Source organism: Trichosurus vulpecula, chromosome 9, assembly GCF_011100635.1.
Source record: "Trichosurus vulpecula isolate mTriVul1 chromosome 9, mTriVul1.pri, whole genome shotgun sequence".
NCBI classification, from domain to species: Eukaryota; Metazoa; Chordata; class Mammalia; order Diprotodontia; family Phalangeridae; genus Trichosurus; species Trichosurus vulpecula.
The window spans coordinates 142,637,739-142,660,024 of record NC_050581.1 but is presented as its reverse complement, the minus strand read 5'-3'; the positions used below and the strand labels follow the sequence as shown (position 1 = coordinate 142,660,024).

The 22,286-nt window shown below is 41.6% G+C and overlaps 1 protein-coding gene across 1 annotated transcript in view; it reads right to left on the bottom strand.

Annotated features, from left to right (window-relative positions):
* Positions 1 to 22,286, bottom strand: part of NUP210 (nucleoporin 210) — a 177,669-nt gene that overhangs the window by 19,380 nt on the left and 136,003 nt on the right. Inside the window, exons 24-30 of the mRNA XM_036737668.1 lie at positions 20,333 to 20,395; positions 19,714 to 19,893; positions 17,012 to 17,092; positions 15,755 to 15,886; positions 14,789 to 14,947; positions 7,762 to 7,853; positions 4,427 to 4,601 (exon numbers count right to left, since the gene is read on the bottom strand). Of these exons, the coding sequence (XP_036593563.1) occupies positions 4,427 to 4,601; positions 7,762 to 7,853; positions 14,789 to 14,947; positions 15,755 to 15,886; positions 17,012 to 17,092; positions 19,714 to 19,893; positions 20,333 to 20,395 (882 nt within the window). The remainder of the gene's footprint in view (positions 1 to 4,426; positions 4,602 to 7,761; positions 7,854 to 14,788; positions 14,948 to 15,754; positions 15,887 to 17,011; positions 17,093 to 19,713; positions 19,894 to 20,332; positions 20,396 to 22,286) is intronic.

Here is a 22,286-nt window from a genome sequence, read left to right as displayed (position 1 = left end):
ACTCCTTCAGGTTCCAGACAGAGAAGCCTAGCCAAAACTCTAAGATGGATCCTCAGTTTATAACGTTTTCTTATACGAAAATCAGGATATACAAAATAGCCAAATATGAGGCGATTATTCACATTTCAGAAGCATTCCATGCTTTTTGAAAGCTTCAACTAGGGATCTACAGGGGTTCTTTAAATAGACAGGTCTTCCATGGCATTTAAAAACAGGATTTTTGATGGAAAGAAATAAGAACTCTTCAGAACATGGAACTCTTCAATCTGTGAATCTCTATATGGGAAAAGAAGGTTAATGTTGGGAAGACAGAAGGGTCCTTGACTCTGTGGGGTCTGAAGAAGGATCCCAGATCTAAGGATCTAAGAGCTCACCACCAACTCATCAAATAGCCTCAGGCAGGTTTCCTATGGTTTGAGAGACTTGGTTTCTTCCTTTGTGAAAGGAAGAGGCTGGACTAGCAAATCAACTGTTAATTTCAGCTCTATAATTAAAGTTTATCTGTACATACTGCCCTTTCAAGACAAATGAATGCTCAATCAGTTTTGACCTGGATAAGGGCTGGGAGGATAGGCCCTTGCAAGTCCACTCTCTTGAGAGAAGGATCTGTTAATTAATGAAATAGACTAAGAATGTTACAAGAAACATCTCAAAAAATAAAATGAGAGTGTTTTTCTAGATTCTAGAAAATAATTAATAAAATATAAGGAAAGAGCTCTCTTTCCTGACATGAAGGGGAAAGGTTTTGAGTTGTCTGCCCACTTTGGCCTCCATCAGCCTAGAGTTTCCTTCTACATTCACCAATTGTGAAGGATAAAAGGTCCTTATAGGTCATCTAGAATGAGGTTACACAGATTTCTCAAGGGGGCGGGTCCTGTGAATTTGGTTGGGAAAAAATTGCATTTTTATTTTTACTGTAATTGTTTTTCTTTGTAATCCTATGTATTATATCTTATGTATTTAAAAACATCCTTCTGAGAAGTGGTTCCGCAAGTTTCACCAGCCTGACAAAGTAGTCCATGACACAAAAAAGGTTAAGAACTCCTGATCTCTAACAACTTTCTAATTTTACAGGTAAGAGAAAAGAGGCCCAGTGAGGTGCTAGCTGGCCCATAGTCACATAGCTAAGTAAGTGTTGGAGGCAAGATTCAACTAGTAAACTAGTAATATGTACTAGTCATCTAGTAACTCACAGCTAGTAACTCATAGCTAGTAATTGCTGGAGGTGAGATTCAAACTCCTATTTTCTGACTCTCAGTTTATGATGTGATTTGCTCAATGTTACACTGCTGGTAAATGGTACAGTCCTAATCAAAATCCAGGTCCTCTGACTCTGATTTTGGGGCTCTGTTTCCTGTCCCAGGCCCTGGAAGCCCCATCTTCTCTCTTGATTCTCCCTCCTCTGAAGCACTGTGTTGGTACGTCTCTTCTGACACCTACTCTGCTGTTCCCTGTGTACCTGTCTCACTCTGTCTGCAGTTTGTTTATCATGGTGTCATTTGTAGCACCAGCACAGCAGCCTACAACTAACAAGAACACAAAAATATTTATCGAATTGAACCTTAAACCCCTCCATAGCCTGGCTCCATGTTGCCCTTCCCACCTCTTTTCATATTACTGCTTTTCAAGTATATTATGTTCTAGCCAATGGGGTAGCTAGCCATTCTGTGACCTCTGCAATCCTATTTCAGTAGATTCAGGGAATCTATGAATATTTTATCAGGCACAAGGGGACAAATGGTAGGGAACCTTTCATATATGTCCATGAGATACAAGAACCCAAGGAGCATTGGCAGAATCAAGACAAGGCATCTGTGTACCCCAGCCAAAGCTTGATAACTGTACTTTGTGGGTCGCTGCCCACAAAAGCCCTCATTGGAGTACTTGAGATGTGACATCATCAGGGACAGGAGAAGAGCCTGGTGAAAGGGTCATAAACAGAGAATCAAGAGATATGGGTTTGGGTATGAATCTGCCTGCTATGTGACTGTGGCCCAGCTATTTAACCTGTCTGGACCTTGGTTTCTTCTTCTGTATAATGAGGATGAGAATACTTCACAGATGTGATGAGGAAAGAAACTTGTGAACAAAATGTTGTAGGAGAATGAGTTATTATCATGAAAAAATAAACATTTGTGGGCCATGGAGAAATGGAATTTCTGGTATTAAAACAAATTTATTAAAAAATCTTTTTTTGCCCCCATGTTACAAAAACCCTAGGTAGTTGCCTGGCTCCAGCTCTGATCTGGACTGGAAGGGGCTAATGCAGACCCTCTGTTCTAGCCTTCAGAAAGCTGGAAAAATTGCCAGGCTGACTATCTCCTTTTATCATGTTCATATACCATGCAAGCCAAGTCGCAGAAAGTGAGGTTAAATTATCAACTGGTAGCTATGTATTGTGGGAGATGAAGCTCTTCAAGCAAACTAGCCATTGAAAGAGATAAAGGTAGCCCCTTTGAAAAATTGTTCTCACTCTTTCTGACCACAACGGGTGGCAAAATGCTGTTTGAGTATACAAATGGATTTCTCATAAAATTTAACAGGATCATGGATTTAGACCAGGAGGTCCAGGAAGTTAAATGACTTTTCCAGGGTCACACAGGCAGTGACAATGGTAAGATTTGAACACAAGTCAAAGTCTACGTTTTCTTAATTGTATCATGCTGTTTAACTGTTCTGAAAGAAGAGCTTTCTCCCGGGACAGAGAACATGTATCAATCTTTACTTTACTCCCTGAATAAACAGCACAGAAACATTCATCTATTTGATTATTAATGTGATAGGCAGCCTGGAGTGTGGAAAGGGTGTTTCTCTCAATGTCTTCCTCTCTCAAACGTAAGTAATTATCAATGCACTAGGACCCTCATGTGACCAACAAGAAGGAAGAATAAAAATTTTCTCTGATCCTCATCACCTCTCAAACTTCTCTGTAATAGGAATTATGTGCAAGAGATGAAGCAATATTTTTGTCTCCATGTTCTAGGACACCACACCAAGAATTTGAAGGAGGTAACAATTCAATGAACTAACATCGGGAGAATAATTCCCAACCCTTCAAAGAGTCCACTGAGTACCCCCCCCCACCCTCCTCCAAGATCCATCACGTTCAGGTAGTGGAGCTGTATGAGCTGACCTACAGACTTGCAACAGAACTCAACTCTACTCTGCCTCCTCCCAGTGGTAGAAAATCAAAAAGCAAAAGTTTGCTCAGGCTGGTATATAGTGGCATGGTAGCATTCTATGCTGCAACAGAGGGAAATGGGTTAAGGGGTGTGTGTGTGTGTGTGTGTGTGTGTGTGTGTGTGTGAGTGTGAGTGTGTGTGTGACTGCACTAAGCCTGGGTGAAAGAGTCCCCCTAGAAGTCACCTGGGGCAAACACTAAGCTTGGTGAAATATAATTTACCATATATAGGAGGAGATTGAGATAGTTTTCAGCTCCATCCTCCAGGGCAACTGTTATCAAAGGTCAAGGAGTCAGAATGAGAAACAGGAGAACTTAAGAGGAAAAAAAGACTGAAATTAAGCAAGACTTCAAGAGGAAGAAAACTCAGTTAAAGATCTTGAGCATAAGTAGGTAAGCTGATGGGGAAGATATTAATAGCAGATGGGAATATGGCTTCCAGATCCGGTAAAAGAGTCCAAACATCTATAAGTAAATATGGTAATACAAACGAAAATGCTATCAACACTTCATGAAGCAGGGGACCCTAGGGATTCTCAAGAGAACACGGAACTATAGCAAGATGTTCCTGAATGATTTACAAGAGAATTAATAATTGTGAAAGCACAATTTGTGGTCTACATAGCAAAAATAATTCACAGAATGGAAAAATTTGAATCTACAGTGGCAAGTCTCACCAAAGAAACAAAAGAGAAAATTGGGATTGGAAATATACAGAAGTGAAAGAGAATCTGGAAGAAGATAAGCAAAAGCAATGTTGTTAAAAGACAACATGATCTCCACATATGCAAAAGACAGTGATATTTAAACAGGATGCATAGAGACGATGTAAGGATTATAGGTTTGTCACCCAGAAGAATATGAACATAAATCAAAAACCTTGAACACCATAATGCAAGATACAATGCAAGAAAACTGCTCAAACCTTCTGAACACAGAAAGGAAAATGCCTACTGAAAGAATCCCCAGATGATCTTGAGGAAAAAATCAATTTACTACTCATTCTCATACAGCAGTTGTGAAGGAAGCGATTTTAAATCACAAAACACTATATAAATGTGAACAAATATTATTATTCACATGATTTGTTTGCCACTCAGGTATGAAATGGGTTTTTCTTTAAAAGTGCAGCCACCTGGTATATATAGGGGTTAAACTTCTCATACTTGCAAGGGGAAAAGATGCATAAACCCTAAAGATTTTATTATTCCAGAGAGAGAAGGAAAAAAAATCATCTTATCCCACCTTCACAGCTACAATGACTGTCTGGTTGACTCCAAAAGGCTCTTGTGAAATCACTTCAATTGTTGATGTCCCAATCAGCGATCCAGATACCAGGAAGCCTTTTTCATCGATGTACACAACAGGAACCTTTTCTGGTCCATCCAGAATGTGGTAACTCAGAGATGCAACTCCATCCCTCAAAGAAGCAAAAACAGACTCTCTTAAGAAAGACATTTATTTGCACAGGAAGCCGAAGAGGCTGATGGGGTCGAATCGGGGAAAAGTCTGCGGTTGGGACACTAACAGACTGAATCCAAGGAGCTTTGATATACAATCTGAGTATCTATGGCACAAATTCTGATTTCAGACTGCTTGGGGGGAAGTAAAAAGTCTTATCTTGCCTCTGCCATGTGTCAGGACCCAGTTGCTGTCAGCTCTACAGCAGCCTCATCATTCACTGATTGAAAACTTAATTTGGAAAACTAATGGTTATAGGGAATTTCTCAGAAGTCATTTGGTGAATGGTGTCTAATGGGCATTAATCAGCAAAAAAAGAAAGGTACGAGGGTTAAACTTCCATCAGACACTTGGAGATTTTTTTTTTATCATTTCAAAATACTTTTAAAGCACTTGAGACCCTGATGGAAAGCCACAGCTTGACACAACTTTCTCCTTTCCAGGTCTTCCATCTCTATTCCAAGGATGCAGTGTTTTCAAGGCTCCAGATTTGGGTCTGTTGCTGCTACCACCACATCTGGCCACTAGGGGTGCACTGAACCCTCCCAATGTTGACTACCACCTGGGAAATCTGACTTTCCCATATAACTGAGGCACACAAGGTTGGTGTTTTCAAAATGAACTTTTACTAGGAAACTGGGGGTTGAGGGGTAAGAAAGGGATAGGTATAAAAGCAGAGAAAAGGATGTATTTTCTGAATTTAACTAAAATGTCTAATCACACATTGGCTTAACTGGCTGTTTCCAAGGTCTCCCAAACTCTGCTTCCATTTCTTCACTAAAATCTTACTCACATTCCTTGGCCCACTTCACTAGATTCTGACCCATCCAGTGTCTGCTCTAGTGAGTCAGGATTCTTGTCCTTGTTAGTATAATTGCTGAGAGTCACTAGCAGCTGTGTAGTCACCAGGATTAAAGTTTTACAGCTGGAAAGAGAACTCAGAGGTCTTCTAGTCCAAACCTCTAACTTTTCAGATAGGAAACTGAGGCCCAGGGAGGCAAAGTCACTTGTCCAAGATGACACAGATAGTGAAAAAGGCAGAATTTGAACCCAGGTCCTCTGACTCCAAATCCAGAGTTCTTTCCACTTTCTCACACAAGGCAGGTAACCCTCCTTGCCTTTGAAGTTTCTTCATGACCTTCTACTTCCTTTACCAGGCAGAAGCACTCTTTCTCTAGCCACCAGTGCCTAGAAGCAGCCAGGCAGAGGCACAGTGGATAGAGTACTCGACCCAGAGTTAGGAAAATCTGAGTTCAAAACCAGCCTCAGCCAATTACCCTGGGAAAGTCACTTCTCTGATTCAATTGTCTTAGCTGTAAAATGGGGATAGTAACAGCACCCCTCTCCCAGGGCTGTTGTTGGGGATCAAATAAGATAATACTTGTAAAGCACTTTGGAAACCTTGCAGCGCTCTCTAAATGCTAGCTCTGCTAACCGTTATTATGACAAAACTCTCTGCTCCTTTTAAGCTTATTTCCTATTCTCTTCCTGTCTGAAGGAGCCAGTCTGATGATGCTCACTCGTAGAATGAAATGACTGGCGGCTCTTGAGTTTCAAAAATATTGTATACTTTTCAAGGTAAGTGAACACACAGGCAGCAATTCTAAAGATTCCTCTAAATAGCCACATTTGAAAGAAAGCAGGTGCCGATCAGCTGGCGACGAGCTGAACAAACAGGAGCATATCAATACAAGGGAATGTCATCGCACTATAAAATGATGAGGATCATGGGAAGACTTAGATGAACTTGTGCAACATGAAGGAAGCACAACTATGAAAACAATATATTCAATGATTATACTAATGCAAATGCAAAGAATGCTAAAAAGGAGTCCAACTCTGCATAACTGTAAGACTCAGTCTTGGTCCCAGAGAAAAGAGGATGAAACATTCCCTTCTTCTTCAAAGCAGGGGTGCAGGATGTTGCATCCTCTGTTGGATATGTTCCTTTTGGGTTGAATTTTGCTTAATTTGAGGAGGAGTTCAATGCCAGAGTGTAGGGGTGTTACATCCAGAAATGACTGTGATGTAAACACAAAGGACATCAGAAAAACTTTTTTTAAAAAATTCACCATTAGCCAGACTTTCCCCTGGCTCAGTTTATTCATACACAAAATGGGAACAATAATAGTAATAATGATACTAATAATAATGATGATGATGATGATGATGATGATGATGATGATGACGACTACATATCTACTTCAAGAGAGGCAGCAGGACATTGCGGACAGAGAACCAACTTGATATCTACTATCTCACATGATCCTGCTCAAAGCAGTTAATCTCTCGGTTGCCTGGGCAACTCTCAAACATTATAAATTGCAGAGAAAAGTGCCAACCTGTATAAGTAGAGGGAATTTTCTAACCTGGGAGTTCTGAATATCTAATTTCAGTTCCAGTCCCTCTCCCTGGCCCACCTAGCGCGTCGAATTGTTGTGACTAAAGTGCTTTGTCAATTGTAAAGTATTATATACAAGTGAGTAGTTATTCCCTTAACAAATAAATAAAATGGATGTCAGTACGCATGAGGTCAGTTACTTTAAAAACTCAGAAGTTAGAATACTGCAATGTAGCATAGCAATTTTTTCCCTTTCACGTAGAGAAATTTGACTAGGCACTTCTCTGTTTGAACAGACAGTGCTGTGTATTGCAAAGAACCCTGGCTGGAGGGTGGTAGACCCAGGTTCAAGTCCCCCTTCATCTTACTAGCTGTGTGACCTTGGAAAAGATTCTTTAGGAAGTTTTCTCATCATTAAAATGGTGCTGATAATAAGTGTCCTATTTGCCCCAAAGGGCTATCAATAAAGATCACACGAGGCATTGTATGTAAAGTGTTTGTGACTCCAAAGTTTTCCAAAAAGGTGAGCTATTTTATAGCCTGAGGAGAAGAGAAAAGAGAAAATTAATTGTAAAGGAGGGAGGGAAGAAGAAATGAGACAGGGCATGTGAATTTTTAAGGAAACATCACAGAAGACCACATAAAGTATTTTAAGTTTTTCCACTTTTTTGGGAAACCTGGAGCCTGAACACACACACACACACACACACACACACACACACACGCATGCACGCACAACCTTTGTGACGTTGGGAAGAACTCCATTTGAGACATGTACCTGTTTGTCTGAAGCTTTATAAACGAGTTTGGTGACATTAATATTTGTTCAGCTTCTATTTCAGGATTAAGCAGTAGAAGCTTTTCAAATACCTGTAAAAGAGAAAGAGAGAGAGGGAGAAAGAGTTTTATTACCTCCAGTATCATCTGAGTCACACACATCTGTTTAGATTCTCTCATGGGGTGGGAGCCAAGAAAAGTGAGAGAACAGAAGGCCACAGCAATTGTTTTAAGCTACTTCTCTGTAACAGTAAACTAAACTTTCAGACAGGCAGAGGACATTCTGAAAACAACTGGATAGATCATTTCCATCTGTTCTTATATTAAAATGAAGGTGGGACACTTACCCTTTCAAGCAAGGGCAAATCTGCTGAGAATGCCCATTTGGTATTCCCTACCAAAAATTCTATAGCTTCCCTTAAAAACATGGCAAATGGGAGGCTACAGAAAGCTCTGGCAGAATGAGGACTCTAGCGCCATTCCAAATATGATGCTAGCAACACCAAGACCCCTCTCTCTCTCTCTCTCTCTCTCTCTCCCTCTCCCTCTCCCTCCCTCTCTCTCTCTCTCTCTCTCTCTGTCTCTCTCTCTCTCCCTCCCTCCCTCTCTCTCTCTCTCTCTCCCTCCCTCCCTCCCTCTTTCTCTCTCTCTCTGTCTCTCTCTGTCTCTGTCTCTGTCTCTCTCTCTCTCTTCTTCTTCTTCTTCTCTCTCCCTCTCCCTCTCTCTGTTTCATTCTCCTTCATGCTAACACTCTGATCCTCACCGACAGCAGCTCAGACTCTGATTTCCTGTTTCATCACTTCATTGCCTTATCTCATCCCCTCCCTATCTTGACACATTCTGACAGTATCTACAAAGATTCAGGGAAGTGGCGAGTCAAGCCACTATGAGATGAATTCAATCAAGCAGATAGTAAATCTTAAAACACAGCCCTAATGCTCTTTCTTACATGTCAGTAGCCTCACCTGGCTACATTCTAACTTAGACTGTCTGGTCTATCTGGGGTCAGTATTATTAAGCCCTAGAAACCCAGGGTCTCTTGATTGGTTTACTTATCTTTATCACAAAAGGGTGCCACTGAGCCAATATGGCTCAATACAACTATGGTGGAGAGACTACCATTGGAAGCCAGTCAGGAGACGTGGTGCAGTGGAGAGAGTGTTAGATCTGGGATTAGAAATTTCAAATGCTGGCTCTCCCACTGACTGTCTATGTGACTTTGGACAAGCTGCTTAGCACTTCTGGACCTCAGTTTCTTCATGAGTAAAACAAGGGGATGAAACTAGATAACCTCCAATGTCCCTTTTGATTCTAGATCTCTGATCCTAGAACTTGAGTTCTGGCACCACCACCTATGATCTGAGTGACCTTGGACAAGTCATAGACTCTCTAAGCCTCAGGTTTCTCATCTATAAAAAAGAGACTACTGCCACTTAGATGTTAGAAAGATCAAATAAGGTGATATGTGTAAAAAGTTTTTTAGTTGTAAAGAACTCTAAAAATGTCAGCGATCACTATGAGTACCCTGGGTACGAAGGGAGGGGGAATATGAGGCTCTCTGTCTCCCTCACGTACTATCTGCCCACAGCACTCCCTTTTGTCTTACTTCCTTTTCCAAGGCACCACCATTCCTGAAGATCCTCATCAACACATCCTTCTCCCAATAGACCACAGAGATATCTCAGAATGAGCCAAGGCATCTGCTGTCAGAGATTATGCTCAGGGGCCCATTCTCTCTGCCCTAGTACAGACTCTGGCTGGGTCTTAAGAAGACAAACCAAGAAGAAGAGCATTTTGGTAGTCAATGGGATAAAGATAGAGGTGTGTGGAAAGCTGGTTCATACCAACTATGGAGAATTGACTGTTAAAATAGCAAATGCTACAAATCAGAGATTGATTGATTGCTTTAAGAAAGTGATGGAGAAATATTAACAATGCAGATTAAACTTAATGGTGAGTCATATGAACTTTTTTCCCCTGAAGAGCAGAGTTGGTAAACATTTACCATCATTCCCCTGCACACAAATATAGGAAGAGTTCTAGACCCAACGCCTGGAAGTCTGGCTTCCAGCCTCAGTTCAGAAATTTACAAACTGCCTGACCACAGGCAGCCTTCATCTCCTTTACCTTTGGTTTCTTTTTTGTTTTGTAGATTGGTCATGTATAACTCTTGGTGACCCCATTTGGGGTTTTCTTGGCAAAGATACTAGAGTGGTTTATCAATTCCTTCTCCAGATCATTTTACACACAAGGAAACTGAGGCAAATAGGGGTTAAGTGATTTGCCTAGGGTCACACAGTTAGTATCTGATTCCGGATTTGAACTCAGGTCCTCACGACTCCAGAGCTGGCTCTAGCGACTATGCCACCTAGCCACCTTTACTAACCTCATAATGTTGTTTTGAAGAAAGTACTTTGAAAACCGATAAGGTAATAATTTATAAACTGTAAAACTCTAATAAATGCAAGCTGTTTATTATTGCTGTTACCATGATCACCCAAGCCCATGCAACCTATGTAGATCTATAAGAGAAGTACTCCAAGGGGGCATGGGGCATGGTCCGGGAGTTTCTGGGATAAGCTGATAGGATCCATGGTGAGATTTTTTTTTTACTATTATATAGCATTTTGTAGCTTACAAATCAATTTCATATGCAAATAGTTTTACATATAGTTATATAGTTATAATGTATATACTATGAATCACCTCTTTAGAGTTGCATAATAACCCTGTAAATAGAATGGAGAGATGGCATTATGCTTCTTTTATACATGAAGAGACCAAGGTCCAGAGAAGGTGAATGTGTTATCTAAGCTCCAACAAGTAACATCTGATAGAATATAAGCCCTTTGAAGGCATGGACCATTTTACTTCTGTCTTTCTATTCTCATGTCTAAGGCCATTATAGGCAGATAGTAAGTGCTTAATGAATGCCTGCTTATTAATTGACTTAAGTGGCAGAACCAGATCTCAAATCTGGGACTTCGAATTCCAAAGTCCAGCACTCTTCTTAGTTTTACTCTGGGTAAAGTGGATTTCATGAACCTCCGGGTCCGCTATTGATTGTCACTAGACTCAGCCAGATTTTTGCCAGGGCCTGGGTACGTGGACCAGAGGGTGATTTTCAATCCCTCTTTGTAAATCCCTGAAGCAAGACTCAATGGGTCTCCTCTTCTGTTTACTTATTTACACATTTATTTCTACAATACATCCATTCCCAAGGAATGGAGGAACTAGCATCCATTTCTAGTAAAAATCAGTCTTAGCGTGTGGGAGATAAAAAGGAATCCTTCCCTGGAAATCTCCACTTGGAGCAGAAGCCAGTATTATCTCTGGGGAAGGGCTACTTCAGTTACCATGCTTCCTGAAACCTGCTTCCTTCTCTGCTTCAGTGGGTCTGTGATCTAAAGACCTCAAAATGAGCTGTTTCCATTTCTCTACTCCACTGACCCTGCCTGCCAAGTGAAAGGGAGACTATTTGGGGGAGCCCAAGCAGTGCCTGTTAACAGCAAGGAGATTTGGCCAAATGTCAGGGCTGAAAATGACAGGAAAGAAACTGCCCATTTGCCTCAGAAGCCCGAGCTGAGTGACTGAGAGGTAACATTTAGGAACAGTGTTTTTACTTTTCCTGTTCATTAGGATCATCACCATCACTGCCATATTCAGGAACATCAGTGCTAATTTGGGTACCCTAGAGAAGTACAGAAAGGACCCCCCCCCACCCCAGCTTCCTGGCTTGGTCCGGCTGGGTGTGGCTGCCTGCCTGTGAGCAGGGTAGGGTGGTAAGAGCTCTCAAGCTTGGTCTATTGTCAGGAAATCATTCCAATATGGCCAGGGAAGGAGACAAAGGCAAGAAGTACCAATGAAGCAGCAAATTCCAGGCAGTGCTATAATTCCTACAAGCAGGAAAAATGGGGTGGGCTATAATCCAATTTTGAAGTTGGAGGGGACCTATGAGTACATCCAATTCCAGCCTGAGGCAGGAATCCCCTATATAACTGGGAATTCAGTATGTAATGGTGTAGTACTGCGAGGTAAGGTGATATTGACACATTTTCCAGGAAACAGTGAAATCCAGCTGGGCCGGGCTCCAAAGGCTGGCTCTGTTCCTTTGTACAAGGCTCCCTCCCCCTTCCTGCCTCAGTTTCCTCCAAAGACCAATTCTGGTGCCACCTTCTACATGAGGCTTTTACTACCTCCTCCAGTTATTAGCATTCTCTCCCTTCTTAAATTACTCTTTATATAGTTAGGCAAAAAACAAAGTTAAGAATCTGCTGGGTGTTTATTTTTATTTATTACTCATTCTCTCATTTTTGTTTGTTTATTTATTTAGTCTTGTGCTAGGTAGGTACTAGGGATACAAAGGCAGAAATGTCAACAGTCTCTGCCCTCAAGGAGTACTCTTTACTAAATGCTTGGTACACAGTAAGCACTTAATAAATGCCTTTTCATTTATTCATTCATATTGTCAGGGGAAACAACATGTACACATAATAATATGCAGAACATATACCTAGCTGTGGCTGGTGTGGGGGGTAGGCACTAGCTGTGGCTGAGGCGTAAAGAAGGTACCAGCTGCCCCTCAGGCACTAGGTGCAGTGCATGATGTGGGGAGGCATTGGGTGGGGCTGGGGTGGGGGATTAGGAAATGTAGGAGGTGAGGCTTGAGTGAAGCTCTGAAGGAAGCTTAGGATACTAAGAGGCAAATATTTTGTATTTACTTACTTGGATATATATTATATCCTCCCATGAAAGAGTAAACTCCTTGAGGGTAAGACCTTTGGCTTTTGCCTTTGTACCCCTAACCTGGTACAACCTATGGCTTTTAGGAAATATGGATTGAACTGAAAAGACAAGAAACAGAGGGATGGATCCTTCCCTCCCTTTCTCCTTTCCTTCTTTCTTTTCCTTCCTTCTTTTCCTTCCTTCCTTCCTTCCTTCCATACAACTTTCAGCTTTTCAGGCTCCATCTCCAATGAAAGGTAAACTCTTCCAGGCTTAATATACATTTGTTAAACTGAATTGTTAACAAGCATCACTCATTACTGAGCAGAAGACTACCACAGACTCCTTGAATAAAACTTAGGCACTGAGCATTGAAGCCAACCTTGATTTTGACAAACTGTCAAACCAGCGTACAGAGACAAATTGACTTGCCCAAGTTCTCACCACTAGATTCTCTTTCTAGGCTGACTCCACATTACCTGCCCCACCCCCCCTTCACAAGCTCTACATCCTGACCAGTACAGACAATGCAATCTCCCACTGCTGTGCCCTGTGAACACTCTCCTTCACACTTGAAATGCTGTTCCTCTTTACCTTCTCGTTTCTGATCAAGTGCTACCTCCTTTAAAAGGCCGTGTTCATGTCCCCGATTGTCAGTACCCCTACCCAAATCACTCTGTTAATTTTGTATATATTCTGTGCTTGATTGTATGTGAACCTGTACTCCCCACTCCAGGGTAGAATGTAAGCTCATTGAGGGCAAGAGTGACCTCGCTTTTGTCTCTGTGTCCTCAGAACCTAGTGATGTGTTTACTGTGTCACACGGTAGTTGTAATAAATTCCTGTTGATTGACTGGAGAGGAATCAAGTCCAAAGAGTCAGAGGTAATGTAACAAAAAGCACTGCCTCCTGAGCAAGCAACCCAGGTCCTAGGGTTCAATTTGATAATCCGTAAGATCAGCCTTGAAATTCTGTGAGCCTAAGCAGCCCTCTGTGGTTGTTGAGTCATTTTTTTCAGTCATGTCTGACTTCATGACCCCATTTGGGGTTTTCTTAGCAGAGATACTGGGGTGGTTTGTCATTTCCTTCTCCAGCTCATTTTACAGCTGAGGCAACGGAGGCAAGCAGGGTGAAGTGACTTGGCCAGGGCCCCACAGCTAGTAAGTGTCTGAGGCCAAATTTGAACTCAGGGTCTTCCCTGACTCCAGACTGGCGCTCCATCCACTGAGCCACCTATCTTCCTTAAGCAACCCTCTACAAGAGTTGACAGTCAGGTAGCAAATAGGACAGTAAAGGATCTCATTCTCTTGATATCCATTTTCATTGCCCTTATCCCCACACCTTGTCTGTTCTCTCCATGTACCCACAGGACAACTTTGGAGCAGAGCTCCAAGGAGTCTGAACTTCATGGAAAGCTGTTGAGATCAGCCATGTTCTCTCTGAGCCCCACTTGCCTGAGCTGTAAAACTGGAGTAATAATACCTGTGGTTCCTGCTTCTCAGCATAGATGAGATCACATCTATCAACTCTAAAGGATACATAAATGTCAGCAGTGATAATGATGATGATGCGTATATCTGCAATTTACACAGCACTGCACAACTAGAACTCAGATCTCCCTGCTACTCAAAAGACACGATTATGATGTTTGTTGTGAGTGCCCTGGCATCTATCCACCACCATGACTTCTCACTGAACTTACTCACTGAAGATTGAGTGGGAACACAAGCCAAGGAATGAATTGGCCTACAATGTCGAGCTGTCTGTGGTTTCAGACCATCAAGGAAGGAAAATACACAAGCAAAGAAGAAGGAAATACTAACAGCCCTACCCTTCTCGTTGGTAGCTGGGTTCCTGAAGGAATTAGACCAAAGACTCCTTGTGCTATAATTCCTACAGGCAAGAAAGATGGGGTGGGCTATAATACCATTCCCTTAGTGGGAAGGGACCTATGAGTACACCCAAACCCAACCTGAGGCAGGAATCCCCTCTCTAACATACTCAGTAAATGGTCATCCTGGACAGTGAAGGGTGATTCACAGCTCACTTGGGGGACTGCCTGCGTGCCCTCATTGTTAACAGTTTTTCCTTACCTTCAGCCAGCTTCCCTTTTTGGTCCTATTCTGGACGTGTATGTGGTGACGCCCCTCTCCTCCCCTGCAAAATCGGGCTGCTCCCTCTTTCCCACGACAGCCCTTCCCATACCTGAAGGCATTGACCAGATTCCCTCCCCCAGCTTCACAGACACCTCGAGATTGATTTCCTATGCTTGGCATTCCCCTGTCACATGTCTTCATATTTACCTGGATCTGGATTTCATCTGAAAGCTCCCTTGCCAAGCCATAGAACTGTCCTGCTGAGGGGTCCTGGGCCTTGACCACAACCTTCAAACCGGTTCTTCCCTTCACTCGGCCATAAACACTCATAGCGAAGTTATATTTGGATGGGAGCCGGAGAGAAGCCTGCAACGTCAACATTCCTTCAAATACAGCACCTTTTGGCTTCTGCCCAGAGGAGCAGGGCAGTTTCAAACACCAACCCCAAACCCAGCCTGGGTCCCAGTGTCGAAGAGTTTGTCTGGCCTTTTCTTTCTGCCTCTCCCCTTCCTTTCTGGTGAAGATAGCTCATAAATTCAGAAAGTAAAAAAAATGCAGCTCCAAAGTAACGGGAAATAGCAGTCACCAACAGAACAAACACAAGACCAGAAAACCATTCTATACTACGTGCTGCCCCTTATGTCAGGCAACACCTCTAGAGGCACACTAAGCTAACAGAATAATGCTCGTTTTGGGATCATGGAACCAAGGTTCAACTCCTGGCTCACTCTCCTTTACTGTGCGATATGACCCAGTCAGTTCATCTCTTTGAGTTTCATTTTCCTCATCTGGAAAAAAAGACAATAATTTTTCTCCCAGCTACCTCATTGGCTTTCCGTGAATAAAAGGCTTTGCAAACCTTAAAGAACCAGAGAAATTGAAATTAATATTAGTTGCAGCATTCTAAATTCAGTTTATGAGAGCTTAACCACATAGACAAGGATTTTTTGCCCAAAGACACCTAGTAATCTTCTCTTAAAAAAAAAAAGAAACCACAGCTTTTAATTGACTAGTGTAGGTTACTGCTTTCCTCTCTGATTTACAGACAAGATAACTCCTATCTATCCACTTCTATCACTATGCTGGGAACTCAGTCAAGGCTGTGGGGGCTGAGGCCCTCTTACGGGTCATCTGCTTGTAATGTGGAGACCCTAGCAAGGCATAGACAAATACCTCATTATGTCTTGGCCTGATGTCCAGGATGTCTCTCTTGGTGACGGACCAGTGAAAAGTTAGCCCCGGAATGGCATTTCCAAAGGAGAAAGGACTTTGGCTGTTGGTGATACCTGTGACATAGACCGGCATCTAATGGGGAAGAGGACGAGAAGTGAGATGAGATATAAGAGAAGAGACTGCTCACAGCAGTCTCATTTTTAGCATAACACAAAGTCATGTCAAAGGAATGGCACCATGACCCAAGTGAATAGAAAAGAGGTCTCAAAGCCAGGAGGCTCTGGGTTCAAATCTCATCTCTGAGACACAGAGGCTCTGTGACTAGACACATTACTTAACCTTTAATCTCAATGAGCTAAGCAATTCACTCAGACTATTCTGCTGACCTGCACTGGGAGAGGGTGTTTCCACATTTGGAGTTCCCTATACCAATGATATCAGAAGTTCAGTTCTTATGCCGATACCTAATACAAGGTAATCCTTAAATATAAACTATATTGTCCTCAGTTACTTGGTCTCTTAGTATGTTCTCTCCCACTAGTCAGCAAGCTTGTCAAGGATAGGGACAATGACTTCCCATCCCCTTACTGCAGAGTCTTCTCCCCTGCCCTCCAGTATCTAACACATGGCGGGGAAACTGTAAGTACTCAATACTTATTAGCTGAAATGGAGTGACGGTTTTTGTGGGGAGGAGGCAGAGGAAGAAGAAAGTCTCACACTGGACATTGTTCCTCACCCCAATAAGCATATCCTTTGGGAAGGAATGAAAGACAAAACCTAACCCAGGTTATCTGTTAATTATATCTTCACTTACTTTTGCTCTCACCTTCAGCCTGGGATCCAAGGGAGGTAAAAAGGGAAGGGTTTTGGTTTTTTTGTTTGTTTTGTTTTGTTTGTTTGTTTCTAAGCCAAAGCATTTAAATATCTGCCTCACCCCAGGGAAATTAATTACAAAACCCAGCATGTATAGAAAGGAGTATCAGGATCCCCAAGCCCTGAGTCCAATGTGCCCTAAAGAAAAAAGAGGGTTACTGAAGCTGGATAAGATTGTTACTAAGATTCTCCAGTCATCAACACTGCCCTCAGCTCCCTCCTCTGGGAATGTGGAGGTGGAATTACATGATACTCTAAGGATCCTTCCATCTCTAATAGTCTATGGTTCTGTGAGCCCAAATTAACTGCATAACACGGAATAAGATAATGACCTAATGGCATGAAGGAACGAAGAAAAGCAGCACACACACCCCTTCATCTCACCTGGGTCCCTGTCTTCATTCTTGTGATGGGAGCTCGGATTCTCACAGCCTTGAGATACACCACCTCCACATCTACTCGATCCTTAAAAAAATGGTTTAAAATATCTGAATGGCTCATTGGCCAACTAAGCGCTTGGGGATGAAGAGTGTAGACCAGACCAGGGTGTGATACTTGCCCTCAAAGGTGGCCAGGAGGAGGTACCATTCAACTGGATTATATCATTTGGAAAACTGAGATACAGGACCCAGGTGACATGGCAAATTGGTAGCTAACTGGAGTCAGACCTGACTGCCACACTGGGCTTACCCACCTAACCCCCTTTCCATTTGCTACAAGGCTTGAGAGGTTTCCCTTCTCACCCTGGAGATACAGATTTATAGAGTGGAGAAATGAGTTGTTCAAAGTATCACTGTAAATATGTTCAAAGATTTAGAGCTGGAAGGGATCTCAGATCACTCTGTTTTACTTGGTCCCTCTCAGCAAATTTCTAACAGTTCCAAATGAGGCAGGTGATTTTTAAAAAATTATGTCCTTGAAAATAAAGAAAATCACAAGCTTAAAATAAAAATAAACATCAATTCTAAAATATTATATCTCTTTTTTAAAAAAAGTTAAATAATAATTTATACCAGCATGTTAAATCATATTCCAAAATCAATTCCAAAATGATAAGCAATCTAAATATAAAAAGGTCATATTATAAATAGATGGATACCTTTTCACAATTATGTCTAGGATGAGGGAGAAGAGGAATTCTTAACCAAACAAGAGATAAAAGAGATGATAACAGAATATAGAAAATATTGACTACATGAACCAGAAAACCTTTTGCACAAACAAAATTAATATAGCTAGGATAAGATATAAAACTGTAGATTGGGGAAAATCTCATTATACATCTTTAATAAAGGTCTGATATCAAAGATATATAGAGATGCAACACAAATGCACAAATATCAAGTCATTCCCTAAAAATAAGTAGTCAAAGTATATGAAGAAACAAATCTCCAAAGAAGAATTGCAAACTGCCATGTAAGAGATTTTTTCAAATCATTAATAGAAAAACAAATGAAAAACAACTCTGAGATAATCCCTTCACACCTGGCATATTGTCAAAGATGATAAAAGATGAAAAAAGTCAATTTTGGAGGGGGCTGTAGGAAGATCAAAATGCTGATTCACTGATAACGGAGATATGAATCTGTCCAACCACTCTAGAAAAGAATTTGCAATTACGTATACACATGTATAACCTATATCAAACTACTTGCCATTTAAGAGAGGGAGGAGGGGAGGGAAAGGAGAGAATTTGGAACTCAAAATTAAAAAAAAAAACCAAACATTAAAATTGTCTTTACATGCAATTGAGAAAAAATAAAATGTTATTTAATAAAAGAATTTGCAATTATATGAAAAGGTGACTAAAATGTACATCCCCTTGGATTCAGAAATGACCCGGTTGGGCATGTACCCTAAGGAGATAAAAAACAGAAAGTTCTTCTGTATATATACCGATATATTCACAGCAGAACTTTCTTGTGATAGCAAAGAGCTAGAAACCAAGTACATAATTATCAACTGGGGAATATCTAAATAAATTGTGGTATATGAATGTAATGTAACATTATTGGTGGAATATTATTATTAATCTTTCCTGGGATATGCATGCCATGGAAGAGATCTTTCTATTGGGAATGTTCATTTTGCTTGACAAAAATCAATAAACAGATGGGAGAAATGCAGCAACCTGAAGTTTTCAGCCCTGATGACATCTTATTCTAGAGAGCAATCCTTCATCTTCCTCCTTAATGAAATTAAATTTCTCCACTGGTGGAAGGAGACAGTAGGAGAAAAGAGCTTCATTTCTGTGGCCTTATTTCAAACTTGCTTCGCAATGCTAAGTACAAAAAATTTCAACCTTTGACCAGTTGAAAACCTATTGTAATTAAGCATTAAAGGGAAGGAAGGAAGAGAACTCCTAAGAATCCCCCCAAACTGGCCAGGTCCTCTGCCTCTCACTTCTCTAAAAAGAAAACTGGGTTATAGCTTGGGACAACCAGATGCAGAAGAAGAAACAGTGGATTCTAATCTAGGCAGGTGGTAATGGGAAGAATTTGGGGGAAATTTCTCAATGGATACAAAATCTTAGTTCTCCTAGTGGCAAAAAGATACAGCCTCCTAAGTTCTCCCCAAATAGGAATAGGAGTTTGTTTTGGGATATTCTAGTCTCCAAGCTTTGCATACTGGGGCTGAAGCCTCATTAAGTCTTCATTTTAGCAGGTACATTAAAGAACAAAAGTAATCTGGAATCACTTGGCTATTCTGGCTTTTGCAAATGTCATATGTCTTTTGATTGACTAAATATTTGTTCATGAAATATATTCTTTTTATCCTCCAGTAGCATAAAACCAGTCATGAACTCTAGTCAATGCTCAATTATTCATGTTAATGGTAGTCAGGTCTAGCATGAATCATTGAAATTGTGTAGATAATCTATACACTTTCCCATCAAAATTTCCACTAGGACTACTAAAAATAAGCAAACCAGACAGTTGAATGTTGGCTCTTTTTCCTTCCCCTGCCCAGCCCACTGTGGAAATGCTGATGATCCAAAGGTCAATGAAAGTAGGAAGAGGAAAAGGACAAGCAGTATCTTGCAATAAACCTTAGGTAAACCAGAAGTTACTGAGGGGGTATATTACCTGAGACACTACGACAACTTTTCCGGTCTCTGCGTCAACAGCTTGAACAAGCCCTGATACTGTCCCATTGCCAACGGTGAGGCCCCTGACCAGACCACTGCTGTTCACTGAAGCAATCCCCTCATCGCTGATGGAGAAAATGATGTTGGATTGAGGTTGGGGACCTCCCTCGGAAGTGATCTGGAGTTGTGGAAAACAGCAGTGATTATGAGCAGCATGTCCTCGAGCCTCACTCTGCTCTAGTTAATACTTGTATAAATTTCCATTTTGTGGATATGACAGGTTTATTCTAGACAGCAACTCATCCTCACAGAGCTGACACTTATTTTGCTGAAAAGTACATCGACTGCATCCAATTTAAGCCTCCACTCTGACAACATGTTAGAACAGAGAGGTGGCCAAGTGTGGACATGTCTGAGGATTGGAGAATGTGGGGACAGGGAGAAGAGGCCTCCACAGAGGGGCATGGATACAATCCAATCTATGGTCTTCAACAGAACCCAGTACAGAAAGACGAGAGGCATGTAGGAGAGGTATTCATCGACCCCAACGTCACAAGGGGCATCTACTACTGCGGTGAGGATCACCTTAAAGCAAACAAAATAAGACTGATCCTTACCTGCATCATTGCACCAATGATCAAAGTCACTTTTCTTGGTATCAGTCTGAAGGGAGGAAAGACCTGATAATGAAGAAAGAAACGGAAGCAGGTGGTCTTATGTTCTTGTTTCAAACCATTTCAGCCAAAGTCCTCAGTCTGCCATTGAAAGCCCTTAAAAACTGATTTTCAGGACCCCTTCTACAGAGTTTATAGAAGAAAAAGCAATGGCTTTGGAGCCTTGGTCTTGGCATTTACTACCCTATGTGACCTTGGGGAAGGCACATAGGGTAGTAAATGAATAACTTCATCTCTCTGGGCCTCAGTTTCCTCATCTGCAAAGAAGGAAAGTGATAGATTTGATGATTTCAAAGGTCCCTTTCAGCTCCAAATTTATGATCCTATGACTTAAAGCATATCACTCCCCTTAACATGATCAATGTTGCAAAAGCCAAAATGACCTACTCAGTGTTTGCCAAACTCAGCATCATCTGCCTCTGTGACTCTGTACAGGCTGTCACTCAAGCCTGTGATACACTCCTTCTCCTCATCTACCCATCAGAATATCTAGCTTTCCTAAAGGCATAACTCATGCACCACCGCCTATAGAAAATGTGTCCTGCTGCCCCCAGCTGTCAGTGCCCCTCCTCTTCAAACAATCATGTATATACTAATCTGTTTATGTGCTATATCCATGCAGTAGAATGCATGCTCCTTGAGGGCAGGGCCTGGATTTCATTTTGCTCAGGTATTCCAAGGGCCTAGAGAAGCAGTGTGGGGGGTAGTGGATAAAGGCTGGCCTCAGTCTCCAGAAGACCTGGGCTCATGTCCTGCCTCTGACATGTTGGCTGTGTGACCCTGGGGAACCTCTCAGGATGCTTAAGCTAATTTCTAAGCTAATCGGTATAAATTACAGAAAAGGTTCTGCTCTGAATTACGAAAAAGAGTTTCCTCCCTCGGAGCCTCCTCCAGTCCCTTGCTTCCTCACACACATTGATGAAGTCACAGAACTGGACCAAAATGAAAAACAAAAACATCAGTGCCTAATGAAGTGCCTTGTACATAATAGACACTTACTAAATAATGGTTGGATTGGGTGAATAATTAACAATTCCCCACACATATCCCCAAGCAAAAGGAAGGTAATCTTTGCAAAATCACCCTGTCAGAACAGCTGCACGTTCCCAAATTACTTTCATGCTTCAAAAGAGAATAATAACAATCCTTCAATATGCTTAGTTGATAAATTACTTTGTTTTTTTTATAATTTGCATTAACTTATTTGTATACATGTATTACCCTAGTCAGGGACTGATTCTTTTTTCCCCCTTCTTTATATCTCCTGGCTTTAGCACAGTGTTTGGCACATTGTAGATGCTTAAAAACATAAGTTGGATTGATCTGAACAAATTAATTTCACATTCATTTTTGTTCACTCCCGTTATCTGGCCAGGGCAAAAAAAAAACCGGAGCCTTCTTAGGTTCTGGCAGGACTATGCCATTTGGGACAAGTATGATGCCTGTCACTAGGCTATGCTCTGTTATGACTCGGCAACAGTCAGCCCAATCTAGTTCTATACCCCCACCTCCTACTCCCAACGTGGATCATTCTCTTTCCCATCTGCAATGCTCTTGCCCTGTCCTCTTACCTCCCTGGAATACATCCCCCAAATCCTCTCCAATGCAAATAGGGTCCATTCTTTGGTACTCCACTGAAGACTCCGCTCATCAGCAAAGCCTCCCCAGGCTCACCATAATCTAAATTGATTTTCTCCCTCTCCTCAAATTCTTCCAGATGTTTTGTACTGATGTATTTTCTTGGAGTTCTTCTTTATCAAGCCCATGGATGCCAGTTTTGTTTGCTTAACTATGCTACATAAGCTCTTTGCTGGCTCTCTGTTTCCTAGCTTTTTTTTATTCAATCCAACCAGCTTTTAACTAGGCACCCACTAGTGTGAAAGGCACAGTACTAGGT